At 44.0% G+C, this 19,020-nt stretch overlaps 1 protein-coding gene across 2 annotated transcripts in view; it reads left to right on the forward strand.

Moving 5' to 3' along the window:
- ALDH5A1 (aldehyde dehydrogenase 5 family member A1) overlaps positions 1 to 12,695 on the forward strand; it is a 33,969-nt gene extending 21,274 nt beyond the window's left edge. For both annotated transcript variants that reach the window (XM_029590764.1, XM_029590765.1), the window contains exons 8-10: positions 4,317 to 4,486; positions 7,417 to 7,475; positions 11,829 to 12,695. In XM_029590764.1, coding sequence (XP_029446624.1) covers positions 4,317 to 4,486; positions 7,417 to 7,475; positions 11,829 to 12,034 — 435 coding nt within the window. In that variant the 3' untranslated portion in view covers positions 12,035 to 12,695. The remainder of the gene's footprint in view (positions 1 to 4,316; positions 4,487 to 7,416; positions 7,476 to 11,828) is intronic.
- The last annotated feature ends 6,325 nt before the right edge of the window (positions 12,696 to 19,020 follow it).

Consider the following 19,020-nt stretch of genomic DNA (forward strand, 5'->3'; position numbering starts at 1 on the left):
ACCAGCAATTTACCCCATGCACTCTTTTCTTCATTTCCATCCTCTAGCTATTAGGGTTCCACAGTGTTTATCCCATGCCCCTTTGAAATCTTTCACCATTTTTGTCTTCACCTCCTCCTCTGTAAGGGCATTCCAAGCATCCACCATCCTGTCCGTGAAGAAATATTTCCTGACATTGGTTCTGAGTCGTCCTCCCTGGAGTTTCATTTCGTGACCCCTAGTTCTACTGACTTCTTTCCAGTGGAAAAGGTTTGTCAATTGTGCATCATTAAAGCCTTTCAGCTATCTGAAGGACTGTATCATATCTCCCCTGCACCTCCTCCCCACTGTCGTCGCATTGTCTGATAGGATCCGCACTGGAAGGTCACGTAACCTTGGCAGACAGGCAGGCAACGCGAAATGCACCGCTCTTGTCTCTAACCGATTGAGAGGCCATGAGGTCTCCTGTTTCAACCACTGGCCCTGCGCCGACTGATCTTGTCACACTGCTTTCCCTCCAGAGATGCTTGCATCGGTGGTGAATATTATCCAATTCAGAATCTCCAATTCCACAGTATGCTCAAGAATGGTGCGAGCAAGCACCACAAAACGTACGGGGAGCCATAGCCAGCCATAGGGAAGGGCTTGAAATCAAATCTCTGGTGCTCCAGCCTGATGGCTATGTGCAGATATGCCTCTGTCAAGGCGAGAGATGCCAAGATCTCTCCCTTGTGTACCACTGCTATGATGAACCTCAGAGTGTCCATATGGAAAATGGGGAACCTCGTATGCTGCATTTACCTTCTTTAAATCCAATATCTCTTGAATTGGATACAAGGGGGAAAAAAAACAGGACACTTAACTTAAAATTACCTCCAGCCATACTAAGCGTGTTCAGGGTTGAGCCAACAAACTCAGCAAGACATCTCTGTGGGAAAAAAAAAAAGAAAAATCTGAGCAGAGTCCAAAACGACTCTGTTATATGCAATTTCTCCCTTTTCTAGAAGTGAGAGAGCCAATTCCCCATTGGAATACTCCGATGTCTCATGATCCACACCTCCTTGAAGATTACCAGGGACAGCCTCCCTACGGCATTTGTTCCATCGTGACCGACAAATGGGAGGCCCAAGCATGTGATCCCTACATAGCAGGTTGCTTCACCTTCGCTGGGAATCCCTGCAGAAAGGTCTGCAGGTCCTGGAAAATTCCACTCAGGAGCAGGAGGATGGATCTATATCAGAATCCATAGGCCCAACTTTGCTCTCTCCAACCTCTCTCAGGGAACCTTCTGCCCTTGGGAACAAGGGAGGAGAATTGACCATTGCCCCACCTCCCTCTCCAGAGTCACCATAGTAGGCCAAGGTGATGTCCCAACATAGGCAAAAGCTGTAGTAGTCAAATCGCTTTGAGTCTCTAAACAGCACTTATACAAATGGAGAGAGAATGAAGACTGAATTGCTATCAGACGGCATGCCTCACAGATAGCAAGGTGCTTGGACCTGTTCGTCCCTGGCGCCTAGCTCTCTTGAACTTCGGCTCAAGGTGGCCTCCTGGATGCACACAAATGCCACCTTGGGCATACACGCACACCCCTCCAGGACGCATGCAAATATGCGCTCAAGACTAGGTCGCGGTGATATGCACACAAGTATATGTGCTTGTATAGACCATGATCGTGCATGCACAAGTAGCTGGGCAAATGCGTGCTCAAGTTTAGGTTGCAGTCTTATGCGCACAAGTACCCATGCAAATATGTGCTCCAGTCTAGGCCGTGGCCTTATGCACACACGACCCAGCCTACGCATGTGAGAAAAGAAACCACTGCAGTGGCCTATCACATGACTTAGCTGCACCTTCAGCGTGTTTAGGCTTGGATCCGTTTAACATCTGGCACCGAAATAATCGGCCTGAAGAGCTTCTCAACAGCTCAGGCCTCTTGACTGGCCAAGAGCCAGCATCTCGCTAAACACGCTTTGCGCATAAGCAAACTAAAACCGGCAGAAGACCTCTGCCAGAACCAGAGACTCCTCAATGCAGGTGCCTCTCTGCCCCTTTGCAGGACAGGGAACTGCCGGCAATAGTTGAGGAGAGGATTCCCTTGCCTCTCCCGCCGACACTGCTAGGGAATCGAAAATGGCTGCCGTTTCCGCACTGACAGGGGACAGCCTCAGTGCTAGACCCTGTCATCGGTGAGGTTTGTTCTACCGGTGTGGTCATGCTTGACGCAGACCCCGAATGCTTTTGCTGCACGCACACACTGTTCCTCCCCGCACCTGCGACACCACCAGCACCTCAACGGCAAGCAGGGGAACAGTCCCTCAGCGCCACGGAGCCAGCAAGCAGAGAAGCTGCTGAAAAACCCCATCGCTGAGCTCCCCCGGAACCTCGCTGCTGCACAGATTCCTCTATCAAGTTCCTTGTTCTCTTTTAAACTCTCTGAGAACAAATAAAGACACACAGAAACCAGTACTTTCCTTTGGTGCAGAGGTTCAGGTTCCAGGAGCGCAGGCAGCATGGCAGATCAGAAAAGAGCCAGACTTACAATACCTACTCCCTAGAATGGAACACAGAGCTGCTAGCAGAAAAAAAAGAAAATCAGCCAAATTTTTAAAAAGGGACCGACTAAAAGAAAACAGCTGCCCTGAGCCTAAAGCTGCCTCAGCAGCCTCGTGAAGGGGAGGGATCTGGACCACCAGATTTACACCCCACGGAAGAAAAGGTCACCAACCCCCATCTCAACCAGCCAGGGAAGGACCCACTAGGATCCAAAAAGCCCCTGGGAGGAAGGCTCATAAATCCAAAACAGTCTCCTGACTGCAGAACTGCAGGTTTTGGATCATCTGCTGGAGACAGAGAAATACTGAGGGAATGCAGGTGGCACACTGGGTTATGTACAGTGTTAGTGAAGCCCAGGAGTCTGGACTGATCTGGGTACGTACAGGGAACAGCCTCACCCTTGCTGTTGACCAGCCCTTGAGGCCTTTGCACCCCTGGAATTGGTGGTGGGGGTGTTGATAGTGTTACCATCGGGTGGGCTCTGCCGAAACAGACACTTACAGGCCAGAGGGAAAACCAGGTCTGGCCACACTTTGACAGTGATGGTGCTGGGCAGCTTCGAGCCTCAGGTGGGAGTGGCAGTGATCGTGACTGATCAACTTTTTCCACTATCTGTTGCAGGCCCAGAAGAGACTGTCGCAGCAGCAGGCACTCAGACAGAGGTGACTCTGTTCGGATAGGAGAAAAGCATAGCTCAGGATGGTCAGGATGTCTGTGTCCATGTTTGTCTTTAATTGCTTTAGCTGCTGGATGTGGCAATGATATTATTATTTTATAATAAATTAGAATTAGCAAAATATTATTCTAACTTCCTAACATTTCTGGAAGTTTATTTTGATTGAAAATGAAGAAGGAAAGGCCACTAGTAGAAAGCTTCCATTCCAGTTCAGGGAGAGAATTGCTTGGCCCCTGTTTTCATCACTTAGTACAGGAGATTCTGGGTTTCAGGCACATGTAGTGGGTTTTCCACTAGTGACCTTCCTTGTAATTTCTTTCAAAAACTGTTTGGCATCTACAAATCTAGGCACTGGAGCAGTACAAGGGGCTTCCCTGGGCATCTTACTATTGGGCACACTCCTAGTGGTCAACTCTCAAGTTCATGCAATAATTTAAGCCAGATAACCTGCATAGGAAAACTGAGATGTTTTGACTTTACTCTCATTTTGCAACCCATTCCCTCCTGAAGCACACACGCCGAACCCTTCAGCCTGCCCCTGCAGCAGAAATCACCTTTTCCGGTTCTACAGCCTGAGTACATCATCTCTGACCCTTCTGCCTGTGGGCTAGCCAGGAGAGCCCCTGGTCTTGCGCATGGCAGCACGGCACTCTGCCATACAAGAAGGGGGGACCAGCCCAGGCTGTTCATTGTCTCAGCTATTAGAAGTGACTTCTGTTGAAACTGTCCTTGAGATATTACTAAAAATCCCGTTGGTTTTCAATTTTAATGTAACAGATGCCTTAGGAAATCTATTGTATTGGGAAAAGCTTTGCAGTTTCACATGTAGATTTGAGGATCAACAATACAAGTTGTAAGTGACATATATGTCAGATCCCTCCTTCTTGACCCTTTCCTAATCTGTAATGACTTGCGCAGGCAAAGCTAAGCCCTACCTGACTCTGTACCATTTACAGCGTACAGCATGACCACAAATGGATTAAGTTAGTCCGATAAAAAGATATTGGCTACGACTTGTGCTGGGAAATAAAACTCATGAAGCCTGACTTTTTCTTAAATCCTTTGGATGTGGGATTGCTAAAGTGAATAGTTTTGTCTCCTTCAGGTAGAGAGGCATGTTAGCGACGCAGTGTCGAAGGGAGCGCGCATAGTGACCGGAGGAAAACGGCACAGTTTTGGGAAGAACTTCTTTGAGCCGACTCTTCTCAGCGAGGTGACGACGGACATGCTGTGCACGCAGGAGGAGACCTTTGGGCCCCTGGCCCCGGTATTAAAGTACGACTGCTGGTTATCCTGTAAAGTTTCCCCCGCGCTCCCCACAGTTAAATTCAAGCTCAGTACAATGGAGGGAACGGCACAAAATCCAACCCTGGCCACACGAATTTACAGAAAATTCTTTTGTATCTGATAGCTGACTTATGACCTCAGAGGTCAAGACCTGAGGTTGAGAGAGTATGGAACAATCTGAACAGACTAATTTGTTTGATCATTGGTCAAAGAACCTGCACTTCCCCCAAGTTTCATTAAAAATAAATTCCTTTATTAAACCTCAGTTGTATTAAATATATTCAAAATTATTCTTTACATCAGTTTATATATTTAATACAATTCCTGTAATCTTGTTCTTGATTTTATCCAAATTGAAATTTATGTTAAATAAATTTTTATTTATGTTCCAAGGAATATCAATGTCCCAATTGAACAATGTACAAACTAAAACATTGCCACCGCCTGTGTTCCAGTGGCATAAGAGTCTTAACAAGTCCACTTATCTTAAACATGAACACATTTCTTCATGAAGTGTATTCTGAAGTGGATGAACTAATGAAAACAGTGCAAGGTTATTGAAATTCTTGGTAAGAAGTAACCTCGACCAGTCTGGGATTCAGTTGAGTTTAGCCGTCTGAAACTTGGTTGAAATTAGCGGTTGGCCAGCGTTTTGCATCTATGCTGCTTCAGGGCTACAACTAAACACGATTCATCGCTGGAAAATGTTGGAAAGGGGATACCCATATAGATGCTTGAAGAAAGCTTACAAATGTGCTTTGTATTCTAATAGGGATTTATTATCTCCATCTGAACAAAATCAGCAAGAAGATGATGTTATGAATTTTGTTGAATGGTACTCTTCTGCAGTGCCTAAAATCAATAAGCTAGTCAAAAAAAAAACATGTTTCAATGTTACAGCTTCATTCATGTTTTAAAGATCAAAGAATTAGAACGTCCTATACCAGGTTAAAAAACACCAAGGAGTATATTTCTCCATTTTGTTACCATCTTTACCATAAATGAGCTAGGTATACATTAAGTGGTGATTTACTAGGAGGACCTTTTAAATGTGGCTCGTGTTCCATATGTGTAAATACATATCAGACTCACAATTTCATCAGTCCAGCAGACAATCACACATGTAGTCTATAGAGTTTTTTTTTGCACAAGCAATTTATTATATGTAGGCAAAACTATCAGACAATTGAAGCGATGCATATTAGAGCATAAGAGCTGTATAAAAACGCAGAAGAAGGAGGCTCTACTTGTATTTCAATGTTAAGATTTTTTGCTATTGATGAGATCGAGTATGACATTGGAGTTGGGGAATGTGACCAGCTTTTGCCGGAACAAAGATGGATGTTTCATTTAAACACAGTTGAACCTCATGGACTAAACATAGCCATCTAGTGGCTAAATGAGCTGAAGGTATAAATGCTGGGGGTTTTTTTTTCAAATTTATGATGGGATACATACTCTTTTGTAAAATATTTATGAATTGAATGTGATTTACAATTGTAGACAAGTGTTTTCTTCCCAGATTGATTGAACTAGTTGCATTAAGTGCGTGTTTTGAATTTTTATATTGTGCATGCATGGGCAATTTTTATGAAGCCCAATTGAGAGCAGAGGCTCTGTTTTCAAAATACTGACTTTAATAAAATTTGTGAGTATATCCTCAGTTATATCAGTTTTAGGGATTTTTTCATATTGTTCTTTTCCGGTGATGAATTTTGTTTAGATAACATAAGAAAATGCCATACTGGGTCAGACCAAGGGTCCATCAAGTCCAGCATCCTGTTTCCAACAGTGCCCAACCAGGCTACAAGAACCTGGCAAGTACCCAAAAAACTAAGAAGATCTCATGAAGCAGCATAGATGCGAAATGCTGGCCAACGTCAGCTAATTTCAACCAAGTTTCAGACAGCTAAATTCAACTGAATCCCAGACTGGCCGAGGTTACTTCTTACCAATAATTTCAATAACCTTTCACTGTTTTCATTGGTTCATCCACTTTGGAATACATTTCATGAAAAAATGTGTTCATGTGTAAGATAAGTGGACTTATGTTAGACTCTTATGTCACTGGAACACAGGAAGTGACAATGTTTTAGTCTGGACATTGTTCTGTTGAGACATTGATACTCATTGGAACATAATTTTTTTTGGATAAAATCAAGAACAAGATTATAAGAATTTTATTAAATAAATAAATTTATGTAAAACACAATTCTGAGTATATTTAATACAACTAAGGTTTAATAAAAGAATTGATTTTACGGAATGTGGAAGTTCTTTGACCAATGATTGAATGAATTAGTCTGTTCAAGTTGTGTATAATCACTTGCATAATCTGAGATATTGTCCTCTGGCACATAAGTCAGCTTTCAAATATAAAACAAAAGTCAGTAAATTCATGTGGTAAGGGTTGGAGTTTGCATTGTGTGTGTTTCACACCTTTACCTGCCTTTGTTTTATGCTGGGAACTGGTTTGTACCAGCAAAATTGGGCCATCCCCCAGAGGCTTGAACTCTGGGCTAGATTTTAATTTTTGGCCTTCGGGCCAGTAAGCGAACACAAACTTAACTGACCTGCAGAAAGATGGAGATATAACGGTGTAAATGAAAAGTCTAAAACACTACAAATAAAAATATATTGGGACTGAAAAAGTAGAGACTTGGGAATAGGGGGAGGAAGAGAGAAACAAGCGCATTTGATATTTTGGAAGATGCTACTTCAACAGGACATAAGTTGAGGAGTTTAGATTGAGCCCAAAGGATAGCGTTTGCCTGTCTCTTGCAATTAGAAACTTCTTGGAAGTTTGCTCTGTTTACTGGGAAGCTGCCTCAGTCTTTGTCAGAGAGGATCAAAGCAGGACTTCCCGTGCCTTACTGCTTGAATCTAACTTACCAGCATCCACTGCCTTAAATCAACAGGTTTGACACAGAGGAAGAAGCAGTTGCCATAGCAAATTCAACCAACGTAGGCTTAGCAGGTAAGGCCTCACTTTAAAAAATAATTTATGGTGTTTTTAAAAGGTGGGACTTAGTTATAACCTGTATTGTAAAGGAAAGTAAAATTATTCTGTCTGCAGTTTGGTGGTGTAGTGGGTTCTTTGCATTCATTTAATCTGTGTAATAGTTGCTATGCCCTGTATGCAGTGTATGGCGAAGTAGCCATAGAATATATGGGGGAGCACTGCTACAGCACATTTTATTTCTTATAAAATAAGTTTTTACCATGGGCCAGGCCATTGCTATGAGACATCTGGCTTGGGCCTGAGTCCCATACCCGGCTTCTTCTCCTGAGGTCGGCTAGGAATGCTATGGTGTCAGCGATCACAGCTGTCCCCTTCCCCATTTACGGGATGAGGGTAGAGAATTCCCCACCATCTCACCACAGCCAAATTTATTTATTTATTTTTTTTAATTTATTTGAGTTTTTCTATACTGGCATTCACGGAGATTCGTATCATGTCGGTTTACATAAAACAGGGGGGTGATCAATACATTATAAACGTGCATAAATATAACATGAGTATACATTTTATACATTTACAAATTATAACAAGTTATAAAAGTGCGCAGAAAAATCAGTTACAATAAAACAAGGATGGTTCTAACTGGGAGAAGAAGAAGATGATAGAAATTTAACAAGAATAAGAACGTGCAGTGTTTGGTATGTCAGTATCAGTTTAGTATCAGTGAGTATCAGTTTAGTATCAGTGAGTATCAGTTTAGTATCAGTGAGTAGGATTCCTAGTGCATGCATGTAGGCTTTCAAAAGGGAGCGGCAGCCTGTGACATCCTACAAAGCAACTGTTTCTGAGGCGGCCGGCTTATAAAGGGGAAGAAATAGAATTGGAGGGAGCTGTGGGGGAAGGCTCAGTGCGGTGTAGCCCCAACTGGGGGTGATTTGTATCTGATGATCTGAAGGCGGCCAAACAAGGTGGATAAAGTGACGGCAAAAGCCAGAAAGATGCTTGGCTGCATAGAGTGGTGATATTGCCCTTGTTTCGGTCACCGTTGAGACCTCACTTGGAATACTGTGTACAAATCCGGAGACCTGTATGGTTTTATCCCCAATATACCAGACACGAGACTCTGAGATATTTTAGAAATTTAGTAAAATGTTTATTATGATAAATAAATGATAGCCAGTCACAATATAATGTTTGGGAAGTTAAAAGCATAGGCTTAGTAAAGCACTGAACACTTTAGGCTCATACTTGCCTATGTCACAATCTTACAGGGCTTATATGCATTTTTCCTTATTTCCTTTGCCAAGTATTGATCATTTCTAAATACATCATTCTGGCCTGGCTTTCTTTCCCTAGACCACCTGCACCCAAACTTTCATTCTGTCTTTCCTTCATGTCCAAATGTTTGCTCTCCATCTGTACTATCTCCCCATGGCTTGTGGGAAGACATCTATCACTTCTTATCAGTGTCTGCACGTTCCTTTGCAGTTGGTTTCCAGTAGACCTCATGTGTATCCTATGTGGGCCATTCCCATGTCCTTCACTTTCTGCTGACTTAGCCCACATCCTGCAGTTGCATGTACTGTCACATATTGGCATACTTCAGCAAGCAGCTTTATACAGACTACACCTCCAAAAGGATATAAATAGGATGGAGTCGATCCAGAGGGTGGCTACTAAAATAGTCCGTGGTCTTCGTTCTAACATATGGGGATAGACTTAAAGATCTAAACATATACACCTGGAGGAAAGGCGAGATAGGGGAGATATGATAGAGCCGTGTAAATATCTCAAAGGTTTCCATGCACAGGAGATGAGCCATTTTCAATGGAAAGGAGGCTCTGCAACAAGGGGTCATGGGATGATGGTGAAAGGGGGCAGACTCAGGAATGATCTTAGGAAATTATTCTTTACAGAGGTGCTGGATGAGTGGAACAGCCTCCCAGTGGAGGAGGTGGAGACAGAGTATCTGAATTCGAGGAAGCATGGGAAAAACACAGGGGATCTCTGAGGGCGTGATGAGAATTATAAGGCTAAATTAATTGGATAGATGGGCCATGGGGTCTCTTTCTGCCATCATGTTTCTGTGGGGTGTGGTCATCATATACGGTTCACACATTTTGTTTCAAAAAAGTGTAAAATATTACAAATAAAAAAATAAACCGAGACAAAAAACTTGAAACCTTGGAATTGCCTCGCAGCTTCTTCCTCCTCCTCTGGGCTTCTGTTTGAACTGGAAGCCAAGAGGAGCAGAAGGAAGCCATGAGGCAAACTTAATACTTTATCATAGTACCTGGTGTCTCTTGTTCTGGGAGATGTGCCCATGGCACCCGGTGTCTAGCTGTGTTCATGAGCACTTATCCTGGAATGGCAGTCCTTGATGCCAAGCCATGCAGGGAGGAAGAGGCCACCCCTGCTGCCAGCCCGTGCAAGGGGGGAGAGAAGTAGCTGCGGCCCAAGACCTCTCCTGCTATCTGTAGACTACATAGCTGGCGGGGACTAGAGAGGTGGGAGAGTTGTGGAGGAGGAGAGAATGGGTAGGACCTTGGAGGGAAGGGATTACAGGTCAACATTCGAAGGGATCTGGTTGGCTAAGTAAGGACTTAATGAGAACCTTTGAAAACTGAATAGATAGGGGGATACATTTACCTACTCAAAGTAGAGCCAACAGCCCCAGCATTCCCCTTTTGCCCACCTGTCCGAATAAAAATTTAAATGTGGGAACATCTCCCCTGCTGCCAGCCTGATTAGAAAAGTAGTGGGGGTCAACAGGACCCCCCAATACACCTAAATTTAGGGGAAAAAAATCCTTATATCCTTCCCACCTGATTCCTCCCACCTTCCAAAAGGCCCCAAGGTAACCCCTAACCACCCCCCTCAGAAGCTTCCCGAGCGGAGAGGAGGATGCAGACTTTACTTCATCCCGGCGTGACATCCAGCGTTGCAGAGGGAGATGACCCTGAATCCTTCTGGCTTGGCTGGGGAAACTTTTGGGAAGCTGGGCTCGGGAGCTTCTGGAAATGAAGGGAGGATAAGTGGATTTCCACCCCTCCCCCCAAAAACAAAATCAGGTAGGTTGGAGGGATGATTGGGAGGCCTAACAACCCCACTACATTTTCTAACCATGTTGACATAAACTGGCAATTGAGTCGGATGGAAATGTTTAAAAAAAAAAAAATTTAAATAGATTTTGCCCTCGAATGTTTTGAGGATCTCAGCTAGTAGTAGTAATAAATCTCTACACCTGGTGTAAGCTTTCTTTAATTTGTTAAAAATAATGTTCTTGTATACTAATTCATGTTAAAAAAAATAATAATAATAATAATAATAATGGGGACCTAATTGTTGATGTTCATCGAAAACAGTTGTAGAATGAGGAAGGTCTTAAAGTGCCAATTTAGTGCTTTACTTTTCACCCTAAATCAGCAATACTCGCAAAATTTATGTTGGGATAATCCAGTTGGCAGTGGATCTATACAGTCACTAAGATCCTCTGTTTTGTTTAGATTTTTGTGTCTTTCCTGGCGACTTATTGGGGCTTGGAATTTTCTGAAAGCTCCTTCATAGCAGCTTCCACCATTGTGTGAATGTAAGGATGTCAGGGCGCTGCTGTGCTGCGCCCCATAGAGCTCCGGGCAGGTGCCGCGCTGATATTTGTAAGCACAGGCAGCTGGAGAGTGAACTCGGGGGCGAGATCTTTTCAAACGGGGTCACTGCAGTGGCATGCAGTACATGCTTTTCATTACAAAAAAATGTAAAAATATAAGAATTGAAGTACATTACAGCAAAATCAAGAAATAATGAATACTTCTTTGGAAGAGTTTAGCTGGGGGGTGCCTCGTCCGTCTGTAAGGTCTAGCGCTGTTCCGGTCTTTGTGCTCTGAGTTTCTGTATTGTGTAGGAGCAACATGTACTTCCCAAGCTGCAGCTTAACAGTTCCCTTTCTAAAAATCCAGCAACAAAGCAAAAAACAATTTACATGTTACCTGTTTGCAACTGCGACTCATCTTCTGTGGACAAGTTAAATTGACTTTGTCTGGACTTGAAACTGTGCACAACTCTCTAGTCAGCTAAATGTTTCCATTTCTTTCCTTCTGTTTTCCGTTCTTCCTTTTTGTTTTCATTGTAAGTCCGTTTTGTGCTTCTCTGCCATAGCTCCCAAGATTTGGTTGATTGCTTTTTGATAGTTAAAGGTTCCCTTGCTGTCCTCAGTGAGAAGGAAAGCTGGAACCCTTGCTCTCAGGTCTCTCTTAGTCAGAGCCCGGGGGGGTGGCAGGCTTTACTTCCACCGGGCCACAGGACCAGCTCCGCGGGTGCACTCGGGTGCTTGTCTGACTGCTGCCTTACTCCCTTTCTTGCCTGTTACAGGTTACTTTTACTCCCAGGACCCAGCTCAGATCTGGAGAGTGGCGGAGCGGCTGGAGGTCGGGATGGTCGGAATAAACGAGGGCCTCCTTTCGTCGGTGGAGTGTCCTTTTGGTGGCGTGAAACAGTCTGGCCTAGGCCGTGAGGGCTCAAAGTATGGCATTGATGAGTACTTGGAGATCAAATATGTGTGCTATGGAAGCTTGTAAAAAAAAAAAAAGAGAGAGAAAGAGGGAAAGAAAATGTTAAAAGGATAACAAAAGGCTTGGAAATCTTAGTCTAATCTGCCGATCCTGTGAGCCTACGTGCTAATATAGGTTTATACTTTGTCAAATCTAATGAATCCATTTCTGTCTTATACAGCTACAACGGGTTTATAATAAATGTTATCAACCCTGAAGTGTCAGACGATGTACCAGTATAGAGTTATGATGTGCCCAAGTGGGAGAATGGTGTCTCTAGTGTTAAACTCATATGTGTTTGTAAAAAAAAAAAAAAAAAGATATTCTTATCACTTGCTCCAAATCCTCGCTTTCCCAAAATATTTTTAAAATGCTAACTGGGCAAATATGTGGCTACGTAGGTAATTTTTGTTTCTGTTCTCAGCTCGGGCTTTACCTCCCTGGGCTAGTGGTACTTGGGAGCGCTACTGAAGTAGCGCACGCAGTCTCCCTGGTGGAGGTGGGGTTTGAGGATCACAGTTCCTCCAAGTATTGCTCTTCTGGAAAGCCAGAGAGCACCGCCGGCCGCAGCACATGAAGAAGCTGCATCCTGCAGCTGCCGACCACAGCGGATCCCTGCAGCGCCTGAGCTTGTACGGAAAGATTTGTGGGACCACAAAAAAAAAAACCCAAGGACTTCCTGTATTGTGACAGTCTGAGGCAAGCTGGGAGGAAAGGGGGACACGAAACAGAAAACAAAAAGGGGGAAGAATGGGGGGGAACTGTTTCGGCTCGCCAGCTGGAATATTCGTCCTCTTTAGCTAAGACTCTTTATCTGCTCCGAAGTTACCCCCTCCACCGTTTTATAAGACTCTGTTGCTCCTCAGCGCGCTGTTCATGAGTGCTTCAGTTTCACGTCCAGTGAAGGAAACTCTGCTGCGGCAACGTAACTGCAGAGCAATACAGAAATGTAAGAACACTAATGACAAGATGTTTGGCATCTAAGACCAAGGAGTTATCGGAGGAGTGATGGTTTATGGAGGCTCAGGTGGGCATCGCTGCGCAAGTCAGGATCTGAGAAACCATGACAAGGAGCGGCACAGAGTCCCATAGCATTCGTCTCCTCTGTACTGGTTCGTGTAAACTGGGATTTGTTAAGGTCGTGTGTGTGTGTGTGTGTGTCAGGCCTTCAGCTTGTATTGGTTCATAGTAATAATTTATTTATATTCCTCTTTTCATGGCGCTTCAAAGCAGATTACATTCAGGTGCTTGTAGGTTCATGATACAAAAGCCGTGTGAAAAGATCTGTTTTATTTCATCAGATGCTGACGTGCTTGAAAATTTGAAACCTGTCCAAAATTCTTATATCTACATCTCTGCTGGATTTATTTTTTTTTTTTAACTCAGTCTTGGGTTGATGGTTGCTGAGGACTTTAGTTTCAGTTTCTGTGATTCATGTGTCACTTCCATGATCCTGGCCCCTTACCTGACTTTGCATTTGTCATGCTGACGTTGCTTGAAAAAGTGAAAATAGGAATGCCATAGTCCTTTTAAAGGAATTGCATGATGCAATAATAACAAAGGAGTTTATGCTTGAGGTGCTGCTGACAAAAGAATAGGGAGCTTGCTAATTTACTCATAAAGGTGAAAATAGCACTGCCACGTACTTCTCTGATGAAGGAAATAGATACCCAAATGCTTAGAGGTCAATATTTAGTAGCATGGCAAGCAAACAATTTATCCACAGCCATGTTGATTAGGCGCTCTGCTGAATATAGCCAAATAAAGTTCTAGTTAGCTACATACATTTATCTGGCTAACTTTAGGACTGCTCTCTGGCACGACCATTTCTTAGTGAGATACGTTATCTGACTAGCTCTGAATACCAGGGTTAGTCAGGTAAATTATCCAGCTAACTTAACCTCGGAGTGCCCCAGGACACGTCCAACCTATCTGACTAGCAGTTACCCAGATACCTTGGAGGTGTTCAGAGTGGCAGGGCATTTTAAAATCTGTGTTTTGTCCGGCTGAGTACTGAGCTTAGTCCAATAAACCATCTGAATATTGATCCCCTAAGATTTCAGTACTGTGACAACTTCATTAGGATGATGAATCTAATGATCAGCAGTCAGATCCTCACCAAGACTTGATTGCACACGCAGGGAGCTAAATGTGTGTGATTCTTCTGGTTGACACTCTTATGGTATCATCTCATACTGATTATTATGGGAGCCATATCCAACAACCATAGCCAGTTATTTTCTGCTGAGAAGAGGGAGAGACAGGAAGAGCAAGGCTATATTGGTGAAGTGTGTATCTCTCCACTGATGTCTGCCGCAAGCCTTTGAATTGTGTCCGTAGTAATTAGTGGAAGACAGCTTAGTAACAGAGACGTTATGATGTATTCGCATGAGCTGGAATTACTTTAATCTGGCTTTCTTGAAGTAGTGCTGCCAAAATCAGTTTCTGGGGGGTTTTTTTGTGCCATATAATTTTGTTCTAGAAAAAGAGAGCCATGCCCCAGCCATCCAGTCTGGTTTGTCTTGTTTCATTCTTGGCCCATCCATTTTTCTGTGGTATGTACATCTGAGGGATGCCATTTTAATAGTGGCAGGCACATATGATCAAAAAGATATTCAGGGCACACATCATGACTTCATGCATCTTATTTTTGTATAAGAAGCCAGAAAGCGGGATGTAATTCTATTTTCCAGAAAGTGTGTGTAATCTGAATTTGCTTCCCCTTTCCACTAGACATTGCGCTATTTTTATTTTGTTTACTCACTAGAAATGTGTAAATAGTTTTGTGATCTTGTCATGCAATTTATGAGTACATGTCACATTCAGAATGTAATAAAAATGGTTGTGAGGATGTCGGGCTGCACCGGGGAGATGTGTACACAGTGAAGAGGCTTTTGGTGTGGAAAAGGAAAACACAACGGCACTTTTTGGTTCTGCTACAATGGGCGGTACCTCTTGGTTTTCATATTCTGTGCCAAATGAGCAGCGTAATTGTAATCTTTCTAGACATGAAATGTAAACCTTTTGTAGTATAGATTGTAATTTTTGATAAAAATAGTTCATTGATTAAAAAATGCTTTTTTAAAAAATATCTAGTAATTTAAAAGCACAACTAATTATCTTCATTCTCCTTTTCAGTTTTTTTCAAATTAATTTTATGCTACTGTAAAATGACCTGGGCCTGCCTATGTCAACCAATTAATTTCTGAAGGATGCGCATAGTCAGTACTTGAGTATTACAGAGTTTGCGAGGGTTTTAATGATATGTTCCAGAAAATGGAGTCATTTGTAGTGAGAAACAAAGTGCATGATTTTCTCCTGTTTAGCAGAATCCACTTTTGAAAGATATTTGATTCTAAATCAATAAAAGCTGGTTTTCACCTATTTTTCAAATATGTATCTGAGTGTGCTGAGAACAGCAGAAGATACACTGGTCAGATTTCTCATTGTAATTCTCTGGCTATAGATTTGTAGTTTCTTTGGAAGTATTTTTCAAAGCTCAGTAATGCACAGAAGCCAGCACGAAGACATGGTTTGTGGTAACCATCTTCAAGACACTTTTTTTTTATATTAAATCAGTAAATGTGGAATTTTATTTTTTTTTTAAGTGTTAGTTGCCCTCGACTACTAGAATTTTTTTTTTTTATTTTTTTTTTTTTTACAACCTTTTTCTGTTTCTCAAAATTACAAAATCTCTCAAAATCCAGTGAAATTTTGACACCGGCTTTTTTTGATTGTTGTGTGTAACAAGATTTTTCAAGTAGTGCAATTACCTTGTTAACATGGTGAAAGAAAATTCAGAAAACTGGTTATAGGTGATATTTTTTTTCTACTGGACTAACTTACTACATTTATGATTTGCCTTCCAACGCTGTACTTTTTATTGGTTGTGCACTGACCTGATGATAGGAACGTAGCTCTCGAAAGTCCACCTCAAATGTATGCCATTAGTCCAATAAAAAAAAATATAATTTACAACTTGTTTGCTGACCTTTATTTCTAAGGATTAACACGATAAGTACTACCAGATCTATAAATGGAAAGGTCTGTTTGAACAGAAATGTGTTCTGGCAGATGCAAAAATTTGTCATTACCTATAAAGTGCAGAGGGCGGTGACCTCTGACCTCTCTGAAAGTCCTGTTCCTGCAGCTAGGGCATGCATGAGCTTGGGGCAGTGCAGCGAAGGATGGGATTGTGTAAGATGTGTACATTAGAGCTTGGCCGCTAACCGCTGAAAGTACAGTCTGGGTGGTGCTGAGAGTAACCGCTTGCTGCTGGTGGGTACTAGAAGGCTTTCAGCAGTCACGTGTCCATGAACCTCACTGCAGCGCAGGATGAACGCGCCCCGCTGCTCGTGTCAAAGGAGCTACATGGCGCAAGAATTTGGTGGTCTTATTATCGCAGCTGGTGCATACCCCTGTCAGAGAGTGGGGAAGAGGAGGGGATACTTGGTGGGAACAGCTAAGACAGTTTGCTTCTAATCTGATAAATTCTGCATTTTCCAGTGCAAGTTTTGCCCCTCTGCTGTGCACGGTACTTTGACACAGGCCCCGGGGGGAGTACGGAAAGCAGAGGTTCTAAAAGAGCAGTGGTGTAGCACAATGCCAGCCATCAGTAGATAATAGCACAGGAGCTAGACAGAATAAGAAGCACAAGGGAAGGGGGTAGAGAAAAGCACGTGCAGCGCCTTGCTTCTACTGCACCCCGAGTGGCGGAGCAGCTGCTAGAGACGGCTGCGTTACATGGGGCGTTTGCACTTAACCTAGACCTGCACAGGAAGTGACCCCCTCCCACTGTCACACACACATTTGCACGGCATGGAAAAGGAAGTCTTAAATCCAATCCTGCGCCCCGCCCATTCCAGCTATCACTGCCGGGGAGAGGCGAGCACCACCATCTACTTTTTGCCTTTGTGGGTTTTTTTAGCTTTGAACTCCTGTTTCTTGAATATTTGCTGAATGGAGAAGCAGCAGGAAGACATTTTTCTAAATTGATCCACTAGAAACAAAAAAGCAGCAGCTGACACTGGAGGGCAGATTTTCTGTAACACTGTTTCCCGTTCCAGCCATACCCTGTAAACCCCTCTGCCTTTGTCACAGTGTCAACCTCCACAATTGGTGGACACTGTGTTTTAGTTTTCTTTCTGAATCCAGTGTTGCTAGTGTTACTTGTAAATGTTGTTTCTCATGGTGTCGTTTTTAAAGGATAAAAGTTGCGATTTTATTAAAAACGGAGCTTTCTTTAATGATGATGACCTTCTTATGTGTTTGTAGTGTTATATTCTCTGAAATTATTTTTAAATGTCTGGATATTAAATGGATGTACCTGCTGAACTGTGTTGCTGCCAATAAATGTTTAGATTTTGTGAAAACAATTTTTGTATTTTTATTCATGGTATTTCTTAGTGTACTAGAAGGTTAATTGCCCACACTTACATATTCTTACCATTTGTTGTTTTAATTGCCTTTCCAGACATGCTAAGAAAATTTAGCCTTTCCTCTGCCCCTGCCACCTTGTAAAATTATCTTTTATAATCTGTGTGATCTGATAAAAGAGTACCGAGGACTCCAGGCCTTTTAGAATGGAATGAACTCCTGACATCAGCGCTGTGTGTTCTGCCTCCTGAAGGACCTGGGTCCGATTCCTGACCCGGGTCTTCTGCTCCCTGCATTGGTCGTGGCTTGGGATGCAGCGCCGTTGGCAAGGAGAGAGTTCCCACCATCGTGTACTGACAACACTTAGAGGTAGATTTTAAAAAGCCTGAGCAAGCGTCCATGGGTGCCGGGCTATTTTATCACATGTGCGCATATTATGAAATGTGGTTCCCGCCTGCACAATGTCTGCGTGCTCATGTGCGGGTGGGGTGGACTCCACGCACGTGTGTCGGGGGGATTTTTAAAAGAATCGCGTGGAGACACAATCAGGCTTTTCAATAAAGGAGAGGACTGGGAGGGAACTTCCTTACCCCTATCCTTCCTCCCTCTTTGCCTCTTCTCCCCGACCCCTAAACATACCCTATCCCCAATTTTTTTGTTTTTATACTTTGGGGCGGATTTTCAGAGCCCTGCTCGCGTAAATCCGCCCAAAACCGGGCGGATTTACGCGAGCAGGGCCCTGCGCGCCGGTGAGCCTATTTTACATAGGCTCACCGGCGCGCGCAGAACCCCGGGACTCGCGTAAGACCCGGGGTTTTCGGAGTGGGCGTGTCGGGAGGCGTGTCGGGGGGCGGGGCCGGAGCGCGCGGCGTTGCGGGGACGTGTCGGCAGCGTTTTGGGGGCGGGTACGGGGGCATGGCTACGGCCCGGGCCGGTCCGGGGGCGTGGCCGCGCCCTCCGTACCCGCCCCCAGGTCGCGGGCCGGCGCGCAGGAGTCCCGCTCGCGCGCGGGGATTTACGCCTCCCTCCGGGAGGCGTAAATCCCCCGACAAAGGTAGGATGGGGGTTTAGACAGGGCCGGGCGGGTGGGTTAGGTAGGGGAAGGGAGGGGAAGGTGAGGGGAGGGCAAAGGAAAGTTCCCTTCTAGGCCGCTCCGATTTCGGAGCGGCCTAGGAGGGAACGGGGGTAGGCTGCGCGGCTCGGCGCGCGCAGGCTATACGAAATCGATAGCCTTGCGTGCGCCGATCCAGGATTTTAGCCGATACGCGCGACTACGCGCGTATCTACTAAAATCCAGCGTACTTTTGTTTGCGCTCGTCTGAAAATCTACCCCTTTGTGTCTAATGGCGCTGTCCTGGACCGCCTCTTTCTTCAGGCCCGGCACTTCACGTATCGGGAGTTAGGCGCGTGGCCGGGCCCGTTCTAAACTGTGCTCGGCGCGCACAGGGCCCGGCCACCTTCATAACTCCCGGAATTTACGCGCGCCGGCAATTTTTATTTTTTTTAATTTGGGCTCAACTGGTGGACTTCTGGGCAGACTGAACTAGTGAAGTTGGGAGGGGATATACAGTGCCTTGTAAGAGTCTTCCCATCCATCTGCCTTTTTCACATTCTGCTCTATTAAGAAAAAAAAAAAA

The sequence above is a fragment of the Rhinatrema bivittatum genome, chromosome 2 (genome assembly GCF_901001135.1).
Source record: "Rhinatrema bivittatum chromosome 2, aRhiBiv1.1, whole genome shotgun sequence".
NCBI lineage: Eukaryota > Metazoa > Chordata > Amphibia > Gymnophiona > Rhinatrematidae > Rhinatrema > Rhinatrema bivittatum.